The following is a 17,918-nucleotide window of genomic DNA, read 5'->3' as shown; positions in this document are numbered from 1 at the left end:
CTCCCCCACCAACGAATGTTTAGGAAAACACCACTTGCTATATGAAGGGAAATGCACCACTCGCTGTCAAACATTTCGTGAGCAGCTGGAAACAAACACTGACTGTGCTGAGAAGCTGGTGGCACATGTGAGAATCTCTGGCTAAACTGGAAATTCATGAATCCTCTCCAACTAAAGCCAGCAGGAAATAACTTCACATACGGAAAGAGGAATTTAAGAACAGGAATACAGGGGAGATGGACTGGTATGGACTACCACGGAAATAGTGATGGGAAAAAAAAACATTCCAGGCAGAGCATCTACCCAGCCGGATGCAAACACCAACTCGCAGTGGAGGCGTACAGGAACGCATGGGTAGGATTTAACAGAGCATCGCCCTGCAGTTCTGGAGGTGGTGCAGCCCTCTGTGCACCGATGCTCTGTGGGTCTCGTTTGGAGGATCACTTTGCAACTGTAAATATACTCATCCCTTCACCAGCATTGGTTGCAAATCATTCTTTCGTATGAGAACAATATGAACTAGTCTTCCGCTAGTAAAGGAACTATTTCAACCACTGCAAGGAAACTTTCCAAAAGTCTTTGCAGACCGGATTTGTTTCCCTTCACTTCATTGCTCCGTGCCATTTTCTTGCCCTCCCCTATCAATGAGGTAGGCTCTCTGTCTCCCAGAACAAGGCAGACACCTCCCACTGCAGTGCAAGTCTGTGTCCTTTTTAAACAGACAAAAGGAAAGTGGTATTGTAATTATTGAAGGACAAGAACACCATGATGTGGAAAAAGGCACTTCAAAAGAGAGAAAAACAGTGTGGGGGGGGAAAGGGGGGAGAGAATAAAAGGCAGGTACATTTTTTACTTGTCTGAAAATATATTTAACTTGACAGATTATGCACTACTCAAGTTTTCAGCTTCTACTTACTTCCTGAGTATTCAGAATAATGTTAATACACTCATTACCTCAAAGAACAGTTTGTTGCCAAACTATGATGCATCCCCAGACTCTATTCCAAAGCTTTTGTCTGAGGATTTACACAGTGCTAAACAAATGTCACCTGTATTTTGCCAATGCTGGACCACCAGTCACCCAGTATTTCAATTTGTTTCTAGGCTTAATCATGCCAAAACCCAAAATGTTCCCTGTAACCCATTAGTCAAGAATCCTTCCCAATATTAAAACAACATTTTTTCCTATTTCCATTCCTAGTTATGCCTGACTTTTCCTGCTAGAACGTGCTTTACTTCCGCCTCTACTTTTCAAGTACTATTCCACATTTGTAAAAAGAAAGAGATTACCTCAACAAAAATGTGAGGCTTTTCAAGATGTTTTCACAGTATGAGGAGATTATACAGATGACAACCTGCCAGGAATTTCATCTTTTTTCTTGCAAAGCAACACATTACTAATAACCCATATTATTCCAGGACAGATTAAGACAGACGCTTCTATAACACAGTTTAATAAATTAAAAAGTTGAAATAACCTAGTATCATTTGAGTGTTGTTGGGATCTGTTTCCGTTTGCAAAGCTCCTATAAGTATATTCACAAGCCTCAGCTTCAAGGAAAGGAAAGTTACTGGCTTATCATATGTTGAGCTGTCATCATTGCTGAATTTCCCTTCCAGGACAACCTGAAGGAAAAATACATTTATTTCAGTATTTATTAGAGATCACGCCAGCATGGTATTGGTTTCAAAAGTCAATATCCACAGCACACGTTGCTACTGACAACTTGTAACTGTTACAGACTTGCTATAAGAGTCTCAGTGCTAAACAGAACACCAGATACAACCCACAAGTCATCCAAATCCCACTCCAAACCAACCAGGAAAACAAAAATGGAAATGCAAAACAAAGTGGTAAGTATACTACCTCAGACTTTATGGTTCCAAAATGATGAGGGAGAGGCAACAGAGACAGCAAGATGTTAATTGAAGCTCTTCTTAGCTCTGTGGGGTTTACATAGATTTTAAACTTTGAGAGTTCTCTGCAAATCAAAGCATCATACAGTTAATCAACTTTTCACAGGAATTTGGAGCCAAATTTAATTAAGTTAAAATTAAATATACAGCCACCCAGTGATCTTAAATAATTTGCAGTATACAATGTAGCTCTTTCTTTCTAGGCTCAGGATTTTTTTTTTTTTTTTTTTTTTTTAAACATCAGCAATAACACAATGAATCATGCAGGAACCATCACTTGCCAAGGATTCTGTACCCCATATAAAAGCAGTGAGCTGATGAAAGTATTATTCATATATACTGCATCTTCAAAGCAGGAAGTTTCGGTCATGAGCCTCTACTGGCTTATTACAACTCAAACCCACCCAGGATTATCAGAGATCCGCAGAATATGCTCACACGCATATTGCAGAAAACACAAGCTGCTTAGCAAATAGATCAACTTTTTTCAGTGGCCACCAGCAAATTCTCCTACTTATAAGACCTATTCAAAAGAAGCAGTGGCTCAGATTTAAGCCCAGAAGATAAATAATATTTTATGCGTAACTTCAAAATGAAATGCAGTACCTAGACATAAAACATACATTGAAGAAGGCATGCACAGAGTGGTATTAAGTGCCTCAAATTACTTAGCAAAACGTCCAGAAATCTATAAAGCTCTGACAAGGGAGGTTCTATCTTCTGGTTCAAGAACCTACTCCAATTTCACCAGCCTGTCTAAATTATCAATTTTTCTATTTAGTGATGTGTAAGATTACTCTCTTAATGAATTCACCGCAGCAACAGCCGCTAAAGAATATCCTGTGAAATTTTACTTCAAAATCAGTAGGCTTTCAATATATTTGAGCTAAATCACTCCTTTTCCCTATTCTTACAGATACTGCTTTCCATCAATGACTATGTAGATAACACAACTCAAATATTTCATTTAAAATAAGCACTATTATTGCTTTAAAGAAAATTGCATTAAATAAAATTGAAAATTAGAGCTTATGAAGTGCCACTATTATCACCATCAAATACATACGCACTATGGGGCCCACATTACAGAATTCCTTCAGTGAAAACTACCCAGGAATGACAAAAACCCCAGAAGATAAACACCTCCCCACATTTCTGATGATGTTTATACAGAAATAGCAATTTACCTGTCAGGTAGAATGGTTTCAAGAGCAGAAATGAAATAAGGGACCACAACATCAATCCCTTTCAGGTCACAGCAGAACAAAGGAGGCGAGTTTAGAATAACACTGGCAAGAACGGGGTGGCAAACGAAATCTGCTATCTGCAAACCCTGAATTAAAAGCATGTAAAATCTGACAAAGAAAGATAAGATTAAATTATTTGCACATAAAAAGCATCAGCATCCCACATGAACAAGAATGCACAGCCACTATTTGATCTTTTCTATATAGAGTAAGTTTCAAAATCAGAGCTAGGAAATGTTTATATGAGCATCCCCCCCAAGTTACTTTAGCACAGGAAAATGCAGCTAACCAGCTTAACAAAAAAACCCCTCACAAATCACACGTATTTCATGTGAAAAGCCAGTGTAGCACAGTTTTATTGAAACCTCTGACTTCTTGCACCACACAGACTTGGAGCTGTACAAATACAGCCCAGATGGTTACTAACTGTGTTTGGATCACATGCTCTCCCACTACTCCCTTCCCTATGTAAGGATGGGAGTGAGACCTTGATTTTAACTCCCCAACACAAGAAAAATACTGTGAAATCTTTTGGGGTGGGAGGGAGGGACAGGACAGGACACACTGATCAGCGATATGGAAAATGAGACCAAACATAACCATCATAACCAGTTCAAATGAAAAAGCAGGGGGGCAGGAACCTAGCTGGCCATCATCCTAAAGTAGTTAGTTTCTTTTGCAGTCTCTTGTTGAAGAAAATTTATACCCCCTTTATTTTATTTTTTTAAAAGGCTTGCAAACACAGAGGAATCTCACTGACTGGGTAAGAGAAACACAAACTATCTATACACAAAACACAACAACATGCAAGAAATAAAATAGTTCAGTCTTCCAGGAAGTTTTGATGCCATCTGTGACAAAGGTACCTGAACAGTTTGAGTGAGTCATGATTTAAAGTTGATTCTCTGCCTCTAGCCTTTGCTATTTCACTTTTTAACAAAAATTTGGAAAAAAGGTACACTATGATAGGCAAGATTGCCTTATTTTATTAGAAACAAAACTGAAAACAGGTAGTTCAGAACACAACTGTTTTAAATAATGGAATATTAGTGCGTTTCTATATTTAAAGGAAAGAAACCCACAAACACATTCCATCCCAGTGTTGTGGCATTTGACAAGGTTAGATCCTTCACGGTCTAATAAAGTGTACAAAGTCTTATGTCTGCGCACTTATTTTTTCCATCTGAACAATACTCAATGACAAATTAAAAAAACAAAACCAAGAATATAAGAGGCAAGAAAGTATCAAAAAGACAACGTTCCTTCCAGCTGGGAGGCACTTTAAGGGACTTCCCTTCAACTGAACTTGAAGAAAACCCAATGAAAACCAGCATCATGAGAAGACAAAAGGAAATCACTACTCGGTTTAGCCAGTGATCCCCACCTACAGCATCTGCAGGCTAACCAGGTCTTTTTGAATTGGCACCACAGTATTCAGTCAGTAACTGAATGCTATTCACTGTGAATTAATTTGCACCATAAAGTTATACCAATAAAGCAACTGGAAGATAGGTTAGTACCGGGATAGGTAAGCTGGTAATATTTCCTCCCCAGTCTTCTTGCTACAAAATATCCTACACAGTGTCCCGCATGCCTCTGCCCTTCCTGCTTCATAGTTGTCTGGGAATTCACTCGCATCAAACATGGGGTTGGAAGCCATTGTGTCTGTGGACATTTGTGATCCTTTCCGGCGAAACTCCACGCTAGCTTGAGTTGCTATAGCTGGAAAGAGAAAAAAACAATGTTTCACTGTGTTTGTTAACATATATAATAGGCTCATGGGATCCTGGACACAAAGATCAAGTCAAATTTAGTAGTTATCATGAAGCTGTTAGTTCACTATATTTGAGTCAGTGCCTCTGTTTAGAAACTATTTGTGAGTGTAACTATTTTCTTTATAAGGATGACAACAACTGACCTTCATATTCTAGAGCCTGTCCCAACTTTCTGCTGGGAAGAGTACACTTATATCCAATATTAGCTTCCTACCCTCTCTGGAGGACAAGGATCTTCCCTTACCTAGTTCTCATCTCCAGAAAAATGAAGTACCACCTTGCCTTGCTGCCTTAAAATACCAAAAAACATTTAGACGGTGCCATTACTGTGACCTCGAAGCAAGCACCTAGTTTTCAGCTGGCCAACTAATCTCTTATGCTGCTCTGAAACCAAGCTGCTTTGATCCAATTTTATTGTATAAACATACTTATTAAAAAAAATAATCAAAAAATTCTAAGGACCCATATCAGAAAGAGAAGTTTGCTGAAACCCACTCTCCTGATTTGGTCCCTCTCTCCTCACATGACTACTGAAATTGCCAAATAAATTTGAGGTTAGACAGCCTCCAGACAGCAGCTACCAGGGAGGCTGGCCCTCTCCTACTCCCTATCCCACAATACGCTCCACAAAAGCCTCTCGGGAGCCCGCCGTTACCTAAATGGGATGTGGTTCTGCCGAGCTTTGTGCTCCCTCCCTGCAGGACGGTTCTGCCAGTCCGAGCCAGTTAAACTCATGTCTTTCTAGAGAGATTTCTGGTCCCCCTTTCACCCATCAGTATCACATGCATACGATGCAGGAGGCTACTCGCTTTGCTGGTTTCATCCTTTCTTCCAGGACGGCAACCAAAAAAAAAAAAATATAATGCTCTCAATGTGATTTTTCTTTTTTTTTTTCTTCTCTTTTTTTCTTTTTTTCACTTTTTCCTTGGACAACTTCACTCTTGGATTACTAACGGCAGAAAGCACGTTTCTTCTTATTTTTAGCTAAGACTATATTGATTTTCAAAACTTTTGTAAGCTACAAAACTAAACAACAGATAATGCATGCTCCTAACAGAATCATACCAATGTAGTTCTACCAGTACCAGAGAACTTCCTCTATCTCAAGCCTGGGACACTGGGGAACATCAGGTTCACAATCAGTCTTGCAAACAAAGGCCTGTTAACACTTCGACAGTTGGAATACTTGTTAATTTACGGATAGGGTTTTTTTTTTGTTTTGAAGGAAGCGTCCTAATGACAAGTGTCTACTCTTAATTTTTTGAATTCTTTGAATTCGCCGTTTAACCTACTGTTACCTTACAAATTTTCATGACGTAAGTAGCAAATAAGCACAAATCTTTATGCATCTTCCCATGAGCCATTTTTTGTCCTAAATAAGCTATCCAGCAATATATTGTAGTTGGAAAAAAACACTACATGCACAATGCATACAAATCAAACACTAGGTCTGTAAAATAAGCTTTAAGTAAAAAAAACATGGTTAGTGCAAAGTCCTGAAACTCATGACATGATCACAGACTAAAGTACAGAAAAGATGGGACTGATTCAGGCAGATTAATTTGCTTTTGCCAACAATCCTCCCCATTCAAAGACACACACAAAAAAATTACTTGTCTTTTTCAAGTAAAAGTGCAAAAGCTACAAGAGACAATGAGAATGAATTTACAAATAAAATATGGGATTATGGAAAAAGAAAAGCATGACTGCAATTAAGGAAAAGCTACTGGTTCCTACTTACAAGATTTATAAGAAAGAAGAATTTGGATAAAAGATGCTGCAAGATAATAGAAATAAAATGGAAACAAATCAAAGGACAGCAGTAGTTATAAAATACTTTTAAGATGGTGAAATCGTAATATAAGTTAAGAAGCTTTTAGCTTTTTTAAAAAATAGATTAAAAGCTTTATGATATAGCAAGCTCGTTAAACACATAGGAAATTGGCATTCAGGTCCAAAATTATGGTTTTGAAAGTACCATGCAAAACAATGAACAAAAATTTACAAAACACTAATAAGATTTAGAGCTGTTCATATGAATGTACATCAGTTCTTTAAATGGACGTATTAACCCTTCCCAGCTCAAGTACATTTCCCTATGTTGCACTGTAGGCTATCCTAAGGCTTCTGCGACTTGGGGTATGTCTTGTAGGGGGAAGGTTACTTACCTGCAGAGTCTCCTCACAGCAATACTCCTGCTTCCAAATCATGAGTTCCTGACGGTATTACAGCTCCGTCCTCCCTAAGCCAAGTTACTATCAACCAGTATACCCGGGCGTGCCTCCCCTGACCACCAGCTCAATCAACAATCTTCCAAAGCAGAAATAAAAGGCAAAACACTACCAGAAATATCAACATCTCAAAAACAATCTCCAGAGAAAGAAGAGAGGAAAGACACCAGTACCCAGGGACCAGGAGAGAACACCACCAGCTCGGAAGAGCTGCTGCTTTGAATGCGCAGCGTCAGACCAAGACATGTGACCAAGCCCCTCAGCAACACTCAAGATGTCCCTAATCAGGGCTTCTTATAGTTTGCTCCTAGACCCCCAGAAACATTCTTTGGGACATTAATATTAAATGACAGTAGTGCCAGAAGAGAGGAGGGTAAAACTATACCCCCAGACTCCCCCACTGCCAACAGCACCTGGGTGATACCAACAACGTGCCTAGGTAAGCCTCCTTCCACTGCTATAGAACACACAGATGGCTGGCTTGTGACTGAAAACTTTAGGTACAAGGATTAAGAATGAGCCCATCACACTGGAAGATTCAGTTGCTGAAATGGTGGCACAAGGTATTCATGACTTTCTCCCAATTCTCACAAGTTGAGGACAGCAACTAGCAGCACCATGCACCGTATGGCCAAGCTTGTCTAACTGAAACACATCCTGCCAATGACATTACACCTCGGCACATGTACACACACCCCAGAGCTGTCATATTCAGGGTTAACTTCATAAAGGCTTCATAGCGAATTTCTTATGGAGGCGTTTTCTCAAGTACCGATCATAGGGAGCTATTTATGCCACACTAACAGCTAAATAAATACCATGAAGCCATCTAATTCTAAAGACTACACCAGCAGGATCCAGCTCCTTTCAAACCAACTATGCATTTTTGAACAGATCATTCTTCCTCTCTCGCCACAATTCAGAGTAATGTTCATTAGCTGCCTGCTATATGGCCATAAAGCTTCACCATCAAGGTCTCAGTGCAGAAACTAAAACCTGATACAGGACACTCGAGGCACAAAAGCATTACACCAGTGATGGCAAGATCACTGTTTTGCTTCAGAATCCAAATGATGACACAACACTATCTTGAAGGACGGGGCTCAAAGAGCAAACAGGAAGACTACTTTCCAGGTGATAAACTCCACCAGTACTCAGCCGTACACAGATGACCTCCAGCTAATCTTGTGGGAGAGAACAATTCGCTCTCTTCCCAAAGAGAGACAGACAAAACCACAGCAACCACAAACATGAAATACCTACGATTATCCTGAATTGTGCAAGGGTTGGTACAAGAAGCTTACCAATGAAGAGGACAGAAAATTGAACAACAGTGGGGCAGCAGTTACATTGACAGAACCAGGCAAGAGTTGAGGCTGAAGGCGACCTCTGGAGATTATGTAGTCAGCCCCCTCGCCAAAGCAGGGGTCAAGTAGAGCAAGTTCAGCTACCCTTCCACCCATCCAGATATTTTTCCATCTCAGAACCTACAAAAAGCTGCACAGTTTTTCCACCAGTCATTTTTCTTGACTTCCTTTCTGGAGGTTAAAGAGTTCAAGAAGTAAGATACGTGAGGCTCCAGGACAAGGAGAAAAGCAAGGGTAGACAGGTACTTATTCACATCAGCCTTGATCAACTGCTCTTTACTTCCTAGAGCTCATCAAAAAGACTTGTGTTGTAAGATGGGAGAAGGACGATGTGCTAGTCCATGTGAGTCAGCAGGGTTCATTTAAAAGAACTGAACTAAATTCTGAACTAGAACTTGAGACCGCAGCTCATCCACAGGGTTACTTGTTAGGCACTCACATTTAGCTCATGAATACCTCTTTAGAAATCATGTCATATGGGTTCTCATTGAGAATGTGTCACATGACAAAAGAGGAATAAGAAACACGCACTAGAAAATGCAGTGTTCCAGAAAGGTGTCCCAGGGCAGGAGATCTCTCTGCAGGACCAAGGAGCAACCTGTATCAAGATATTTCACCTCTTTTCAAAGTGGTCCTCAGTCCTCCAGCCAGCAAGAAAACAGAGAGCTATGAGAGAAGAAATTCTTAACTGCATGGCATTGAAACAAACTGAACATTAGAAGGGTTTAAAGCTGTTGAGATCTTATACAGCTGCAGTCCCAGACCTAAAAGAAAAATAGTGTGCGTGGGCCAGTGGAAGACAATACTACATAGCAAAGCTGATTTTAAGTGCAGACACTTCCCAATCATAAAATATTTAAAGCATCCATAAAAATAATAGTGCTTCCTGAAGCTAATGTAAAGATTAACAACAGCAGTGTCAAGCATGGTAAGAATATTCAAGCTAGTGGCAAAAGCATTACTGTACCAGGCTACAGAGGATAGCAGATGGACCATGATACACAGGTACAGCCAACCTGCAGCCAAAAAGAAGCAGATTTATTTTTGTCCTCTTTCCTAAGGGTAGGGATCGTGGCAGCTAGCTGTCCCTTCTCTGCTGCCCTCTTTCTTCAAGCCACATCTATATTGGGCAGCATGAGCAGAGGCAGGCGGATGAGCACAACATGCAGATCTGATTATTACTGACGGGCCCCACTTGTGGGACGGAGCAGGACCACAGTACCTGGCCCACCACATCAGCCCAGCACAGCACCTCCTGCCTCACACTGTTTGAGGAGCAAAAGACTTCACCTGGAAGCATCAGGCTTCACAGATTAGACTCCCAGAACAGAAGCTTTTCTATTTGGACTTAAATCCAATTGAAAAGACACTGATGCTTCAAGTCAACAGAAACTGCAGGAGCCTAGCCCTTTACCAGTCTCGCTACATTTTCCCACCTAAAGCAGAGGCTGAGCAAAAGGATTTATCCAAAAGGATAAATCAGGCAATCAGACTTTGGTGCCCCTCTACAGAGTTTCAGCAGTATGGGTCCATCTTGAGTTCGCTCTCCTTCCGACAGCCTGCTATGGCATTGCTGTGACCAGTACTTTACGCAGCCATATCAACACTCATGGCATCCTGGAAGGGCAGCAAACACTTGACTAAATTCCGCAAGTTGATTCTGTCTTCCAAATCACTAGAAAAGCAGCACATAACACAGCCACTTTTCTGGGTCTCCACCAACATAATTCTCTCAGATCCGCTGCTGCTAATAAATGGCAGAACGGGTGACATGCAAAGACTGGTCTCACTATGGACAGCTCTGAAGAGCATGGAGGAGGAACAGAATCAAGTGATTTCCAAATAGTTGTTTCTAGTTTCAGGAAGCTAGTGAGTCCCTCTGTAAGGCTAGCAATATGACAATTTTCTGACTGCTGTTAGGTAACTTAAGACATTGCATATATGAATAGAAGGCCCCGGAACCCCTTCATTTTGGGAACTCAATCATTTTGATTTTGGATGACTCTGTACTTCTGCTAGAATTACACCACCTCTGTTTACAGCTGACACTGTTGCATAAGCAGCATCTCAGCTGACATCCTTTTCAGGTTAAGCACTTCATTAAAATTGCTCAAGATACAGGTTATATGAAAATTAAAATGATCCAATCAATCTGAAAAGCATTAAATACAGAAATACATTAGCTGCATATGCAACTGAACACACCCTTAAATTATGCCTTACTCCTTCCTAAGCTCAGCTATTTCTCTAGTAATGTGTCATGGGCCTTTTACAGAGGGACTTGAATCTCCTACCACAGAAATCCACAACTCACTTTCAAAAACCATGTGCTGCATGCCTAAAAATACCTTTAACAGATCCCAAATCCTAAACCCATTGCCTCCACACAGGGATTTGTGACAACAAAGAAGGACAATCATCAGTTTAGCTGCTGCTGTCAAGTCCCACTATAAACCCAACTTGCTACAACAAACCTCTTCCTTCTATTTTTCTTACTTAGGCCAGCGAGCTCCTCATAGATAGATCTCTTGGAAGAGTTTAGCAGACATTCAAAATACTACATGAAGAACAGGAAAAATGCAAGGAGTGAGAAAGTTTATTCTTTTCTGAATATTATCACCAAAAGGAAGAAGAATGCTAAAAACCCTCTCTGAGCAGAGCACTAATTCTGCTATCATGTCTCAAAACATCTAACCTCTAAAGCTGAGCAAAGCATAGGAGACGAAATAAATCTAGCAGTTAAGGACTGAAGACAACCAAGGTATCAAGCCATATATGGAAACATGTAGCAACCGTCACTGAAAGGCAGCAACTTCACTTGCTATTTTAAGGACTTGTTTTCATAACACTCTCCAAAAACAAGTACTACCACTTTGTGCAGTATCTGGAGTGATGTTTGACAATTTTTCAAACATTAGAGTCACTATAAAAAGTTGCTATTACTCAGAGATACTCAAGCAGATTTCAAATTAGGAAGTGAACTCTTATCACATTATTTCTTTCACTTAATAAAATTTTCCCCACTAGCACAATTGCGACTGCCATGCTTGTTAGAGCAAGGGAGTGTTTAATAGTAAAAAGTGACTTTTTTTAAATTTCAAAGCCCCCAGCACCTGCTCAGCTAGTAACAGGTGCTGGCTCAGCTGGGAGGGGTTAACCACAATACAGCACTTCAGGGGTTTTTTTTGGTTATGCATGTGTTAATCTTGCAGGTAGGAAATGTCAATAAAACATGGAAAAAAGTGTACGTATATTTTTTCAATAATATTTACCAGTCATGCTGCTGTCTCTGTTTATTCCATTATGAAGTTTACAGTGAACAAATGCTGCATCAAACAACCAGGATCCAAAGAGGTTCAAGATGCTGTTAACCTTTGGCCTGCGAGGAGCTGGTAGTGGCCGTGGCTCAGAACTTGTCTGGTTTGGGCTAGAGAGTGGAGAAGTAGAGGAGGGTTGGTGCTGCACTTTTGAAGTATGTGCAGTAGTTACCTATTTGAACAGAAGAACAAATCAGCTCCTAGAAACAAGGAAATTACTTCCTCTAACCGAGGAAACTATCAAAAGAGTCAGCTACTTAAAAAGAGAGTATGAAATCTTACAGTGCTGGTTTTCATCGTTGCTTTATTCACAGTCACTGCCCGATGCCTTCGGTTATGGGGTGGAGTGGTGTTGATAGCAGTGTTCTGGGGCATGCTCAGCCTGTTTACTGGCGTGGGCGGTGCGCTGTCTGACCGGGGTCGTGAAATGCCTGTAGATCAAGAAATAAAGCAAGCTTTCAGCAAGAATTCCATAGGCTCATACACAGCAGTTAGTAAGCATCAGGCCCTTTTGTAAATAGACTAGCTTCCCCCACTGCCCCCTCCAAAACAGCAGTAGTAAGAACATCTTTCCCCTTTTACTATTAGCGGAAATAAAAACACAAGCAAAAGAAAACCCTGCTTACATTAGATAACCAAATGATTAAAAAACACCAAAGAAACCCACACCTTAACAACGTGGGAAATGGCACACAGGAGAACCAAGTCTAGAAGCAGGCAGAGGGAAAGGGGCAAGGTTCATTTGCCAAAGCCAATTTAACAGCTCACTCCTGCCAAAACTCAGATGCCTCTCACCTTTGCCTTTCTTTCCCAACCATACCTCCCACACCCCATTCTGAGACATCTCTAAGATGTCTGACCCTTCAAAGCCAACTTAGCTCACTAAATTAAGATGAAACCCATCCACCATGCAGTTTTCTGCTGTTTTTGTGAGCTGAATCAGCTTGCTGAGCAGCCAAATACTAAGTCAGTACAACAGATGGAGTAAGAAAGCAGAGCAAGCTATAATTTTTCTGGCAGCAGCAGGACATTAGATCAGTCTTTACCCAGCTTCAGGGAAATACTTGTGGTGTATAAAGCCAGTCTTCCCAGTCAGAATCAGAAGCAACTAGCCCTCTGCAAAACTGGAAGTGACAAACACCACTTCTTCCCATTTTAATGAATACCACCACCCCTACACCCCATTTGAAAAATTAACTGTGGAATTGCAGTGTGCTTGAAGATTTGACACAGATTTTTTTGACCATGTTAATTAAAGCACCCAAGTACTTTTCGTAACACATTACAGAACAACTAACTCCTGCTAAACCATCAGTGTTACAGCCCATGCAGAGGGCAGAGTATACACTATGAAATGTATTGTTTTGGTACACTTTTTTGGGAAAGAGGATACAGTATTTTGCCAAACAACGCACACATCATGTAGGTACATATCAGGGAGGGCGAGATAAAAACCATGTGCTTTGGCACTTGGGGTAGAAGGCAATGAGATCTCCCATTAGCCTTAGCTGAAGGGGTCCATACTGCAGGCCTAAAGTCTGCCTGGGCACGCTCTCACATCCACACCTACAGCTTGAATTTAATTTCACCGAGAGCTTTGCTGTGCCCGAGTGCATCATAGTCTGCAGTCTTTGTCTCTGAACTCCAGGTGGGCTATCATCACCCTAGGTGTTTCATCTCACTACGTGAGATCTTCAGAAGTCTGAAGTCTCCAATTCAACATCCTATCAAAAGCTCACATAGACAGCAAAGCCCCTGCCATGCTTACAGGAGAGTCTGGGCTGCCAGGGGCCCACAGAAGCGCTCCACAGCTGGCCAGTGTGGAAGACCTCAACCCCAGATACCGTCACAGCCCCCTCCACTGCATCCAGACACAGAGTTGTGTATGTGATCACTGTTGCCCCAGTGGGAACGGAGTCTCAGGCAGCCAGATGCGGGACGCAAAAAGGACTACCACACCATTAGTGGGTTAAAAGTCTCAGATAAGAACCCCATGCTATTTTTAAGGTCCAAGAGGAATTCACTACAACAGCTATCCCAGCAGAGGTGCATGCACTATGCAAAGCTAAGAGCTGCTCAGCTTCTTCCTCTGCCGCCACTGCAAGATGCCCCCCTCATGAGTCTTACATCACAAACTATGTTCTTCACTGAAAATTAATTACTAACCACACTTTCACAAAAACCTTGGATATAGTATGTTTTTCTTCAATACATACTATATTTAACAGCTTTTAAAAAAAAAATTAATTCAGCTTACACAGCCAGTAAAAGACACTTCAGAGGAACACCTTCTACCAATGCTCAGTTGGACTTTTTTTTTTAAATTATCGTTTCAGTGCAGACTGCCAAATCCTATTATCATAGGTAGGAAGATAGAGTTTGACAGAGTAACACAAGGACGTTGTTTTCGTAAGGTTAGGCCATATATTGCCTATATACAATCCTCCTTTAACAAATTATGATATTATTTGACAGACTACTGAATATTTTGAATCTCATATCCGGTATTAGTAAAAAGCAATCATTAAAATTCCTTAAAATTGGTGGCAAGACATCTGGAAGAACACAGCAGACACAACAGGTTTCAAGATTCAATATCACAGCTTAAGAAAAATGACCATTTGCTCTTTTACATCACTTAACTTTTTAAACAAAGCTATTTCTACAAAAGTGAAATCTATAGCTACAAAAACTTGTTTGCAGTGGGGAATACAGTACTGATAAACCTTTTCCTTGCAATATTTTTACAGAAACACAGAATGCATTTCTAGTAAAAAGGATCTTATAATTCAGTGAGACAGGAGGATCTTAAGGTGCTTTGCCTAAAAGGACTAAAGCATTCAGTTTTTTCCAAAAGACAAACAACATGTAAAAGCTGACAGTCTAACTCCACAGCCAATTTTTTTTCTGAACACAGTTTACATATCTGCTCAAGTCTTCTGCAGTCTCACGTCAGCTCACACTTCTGGTAGATGACAACATTTGTTTGCATACATTTAAGCAAAAAAAGCAGTAGGAGACAGGCAGCTTCTCAGAGTTTACAATAGCACGTTTTCTCTGAAGAATTTTTAAATAAGCCTGAAGCATACTAAGAATAATGCTTTAGATTTCAGGTGCTATATAGTGTTACTTAAAACTTACCAGCTAGTGCTTACATCTACCTTACCTTTCAGTCAAATTTGAGCTACTCAGTTACCAGCAGACACAAAGAAACACAGCTTTTCTTCTCAGCAGTACTAGTTACCCACTAATCATAAACTAAGTGAAACTGGCACTTGTAGTATAAAGATCTGAAGATGACAGTCAAAATTCAGTACCTTATAAAAACAGGCACTGCACACAGCTGTTGCCACAAAGTGGTCAGTGCTCACAACATGCTAAAAGCATAACACTTGCATTGTTGATTAGACAAAAAGAGAAAGAAGCCTTGTTTGGGAAAGAGATGGTTGGTTTTATTTTAGACTTCAGATTTATTTATTTGTTTTGCATTTGAAACTAAGGCCATCTACAACTTTGTGCATTCAAATATTATTATTGTGTATACAGATGGTCATTTAAAATTGACCTGAGGTCCCCTCCCCATCAATTCCAGGATATACTTGCAAGTGATAAATTGTTATGGCTGTATTTATGGAGAAGACAGATTTAAAGAGAATAAAATAATGATTAAGTTACTCTTCCTAGCTACCTACAGGTAAGACAAAAGCATTACCTAGGAATGCATCCACTAAACAGCTGATCCCACGCATGGCACGAAAGAATATTTGAGGCAGATGTTTAAGGCAGGGGTACTGATTCAGTTCTTGAGTCATCCCACTCACATTCAGAAACTGCTCCTGAAATTTGGGGGTAGAGCTAATAATGGCTGGGTTACTCAAATCCACAGGATTACTGCACACAAAAAGAGCAAAATATATTTTAGTCAGTTTAAGAACAGCTGTTAGGACTTTTAAAATACTTAAAGATGCAATAGTTTAAGGCATTTCAACAACAACAACACAAACCAGCATCCAATATAAATATATTTTTAGCTGTTACTCCATCACAGGAAGTAAATTTTCATGTCCTGGGTTGGCATTACTCAGTTGTCTTCATTTCAAACACTACCCAAATACACTGAATAAATTTATTAAGATCCAATGAACCAGAGTATACACTTGATAGAATAATCCCACTGTTGCAGTAATATTAACTACTTATGAGGTCTTCTGAACTCAGTTTAAGAAGTCCTTACATTGTTAAAATTATTCTCAAAAGGTAAGCAATTAATAAAATATTGCCAGCAAACAGTGACAAGAAAGGGAGTGGGTTGTAAAAGTCTGAGCAATTTTTTCTGACTGATACAAATCCTGTAACACCAATTCCAGATTTCTGGAGTACAGTACTTGTCACATTACCATCACAAATGAAGCAAAAGAACAGACTTTTTTTTTTTTTAGTTAGTTAAGAAGTAGTTTTTAAACAGTCTAACATTCATGTAGCTTTAATTAGTAAATAATGTTTTATATTAAAAGTTTAATATTCTGGCCATTCAGAAAGTTAATGCAATGCCATTCCCAAGAATCTTTAAAAATCAAGCATGCCACTTGGTTCTGTTGTGTGTTTAAGGAAGAGTAACATGGATGTTAAAATTAACTGTATAGCTTTCTTCATAAAAACAGAGACACCCATTTTAAAAATAATCTTTTGTAGGTTAAATTTAACACCCTGGAGAATAAATGGAAGCAGTATACATCTCTCGGAGCTATTGTTCTGCTTTTCCTGTTTGCTATCTCAGAGAAACAAAATTGTACTGAAGTCTTGTTTTTCAGAACCTCCAAAATGCCAAATAGCTAAAAACTTTTAAATTAAATGAACCAGTTCACATTCTGAAAGAGTCAAAGAGTTCAAAGTTGAACAATCCACTCACAACCTTGCCCTGAACTGCCGCAGGGCATTGGTACAAGTCTCTCGCACTTTATTCTATTTAGGTGCTTAATCTTAGCAATCTCCAGAGAAATTTTTCATTTGTCATGCAGATTTATAGAAATGATGCAAGAATACGAACAATGGATGGCTGTAATTACAATACCTCAGCATATGTAAAAAGCGAAACCAAGTTTGTGCAATGCACTCATTATCCATTTCAGGAGGAATCAGACCAGCATCTTCATCGGGAATTTTAAATGGAGGAAATGAAGGTCCATATGTAAAACGCAGCAATCTAGAAAGCAAGTCAGACAGATCTGTCATTCAGTTAATACCCCTCAAAAATTAACAGTGCATTTGAGCCTCAAAGGAATCAGCAGTCCACAGGTGAGCCCACAAGCAACAACACAACATCCCAAGTTTTCCTAGAGATCCCCATTTTATACAATCACTTAGCCCTCTTAAAGCTTTGAAGGGTACACACCTTGGAGCCCGCCCAAAGGTCCAACCAAATCAAAGAGCTGTTAAGGCCTAACACCCCATAGCAGCTCTCCCATCTGTTTAGCCAGTGCGGTTACCAGTTAACATGGGCACATACATAACTGACAAGATGTTACATAAGGGGGGCGGGGGGAGCGGGAAAGAAGGAATTTAAGCTCTTATCCTCAAGGCTCTTTAGCTAAAGTGTGCAATGACACCAGCAAGTCACATTAAGTTACAGGTCTAAATTCCCAAGTTCCTGATGACTTACAATTTACACCAGCACACTGAGCAACACTGGGTGCCATCCTACAAGCAGCATGGGATTTACAATCCACGGAGTAGCAAGCTCTTCAAAAAAGATGCACCACATTTTGCAGAAGCTGGGAGTTGCAGAACAGTGAAGAGCAAACCCACGGAGGGCTTCACAGCAATGCAAGATTGTGAGGATCATGGCTTAGATAAACAGAGATCTTTCTCTAGAAGTGCTATAACTACCTGACCCATCACCAATAAGCTTCACCGAGCCACTGCTGTCTGATTTGACCCCTGCCTCATCCCCAGCTTTGCAAACTTATAGATCAATTCCCCTGATCAACATAATCTTGGTGTTCTCTAAAAGGATGGAAGAGATCAGAGTTGCACCTTCTCAATATCCTAGCATTCCCAGAAATCA

The 17,918-nt window shown here is 40.1% G+C and overlaps 1 protein-coding gene across 2 annotated transcripts in view; it reads right to left on the bottom strand.

Annotated features, from left to right (window-relative positions):
• RALGAPB (Ral GTPase activating protein non-catalytic subunit beta) overlaps window positions 1-17,918 on the bottom strand; it is a 68,878-nt gene that overhangs the window by 35,116 nt on the left and 15,844 nt on the right. For both annotated transcript variants that reach the window (XM_050907074.1, XM_050907075.1), the window contains exons 6-13: window positions 16,926-17,057; window positions 15,567-15,745; window positions 12,137-12,285; window positions 11,810-12,026; window positions 4,685-4,886; window positions 3,105-3,272; window positions 1,868-1,982; window positions 1,479-1,626 (exon numbers count right to left, since the gene is read on the bottom strand). In XM_050907074.1, coding sequence (XP_050763031.1) covers window positions 1,479-1,626; window positions 1,868-1,982; window positions 3,105-3,272; window positions 4,685-4,886; window positions 11,810-12,026; window positions 12,137-12,285; window positions 15,567-15,745; window positions 16,926-17,057 — 1,310 coding nt within the window. The remainder of the gene's footprint in view (window positions 1-1,478; window positions 1,627-1,867; window positions 1,983-3,104; window positions 3,273-4,684; window positions 4,887-11,809; window positions 12,027-12,136; window positions 12,286-15,566; window positions 15,746-16,925; window positions 17,058-17,918) is intronic.

The sequence above is a fragment of the Gymnogyps californianus genome, chromosome 17, assembly GCF_018139145.2.
Source record: "Gymnogyps californianus isolate 813 chromosome 17, ASM1813914v2, whole genome shotgun sequence".
NCBI classification, from domain to species: domain Eukaryota; kingdom Metazoa; phylum Chordata; class Aves; order Accipitriformes; family Cathartidae; genus Gymnogyps; species Gymnogyps californianus.
The sequence above is the reverse complement of the archived record's forward strand: the minus strand, read 5'-3'. Positions and strand labels throughout refer to the sequence as shown.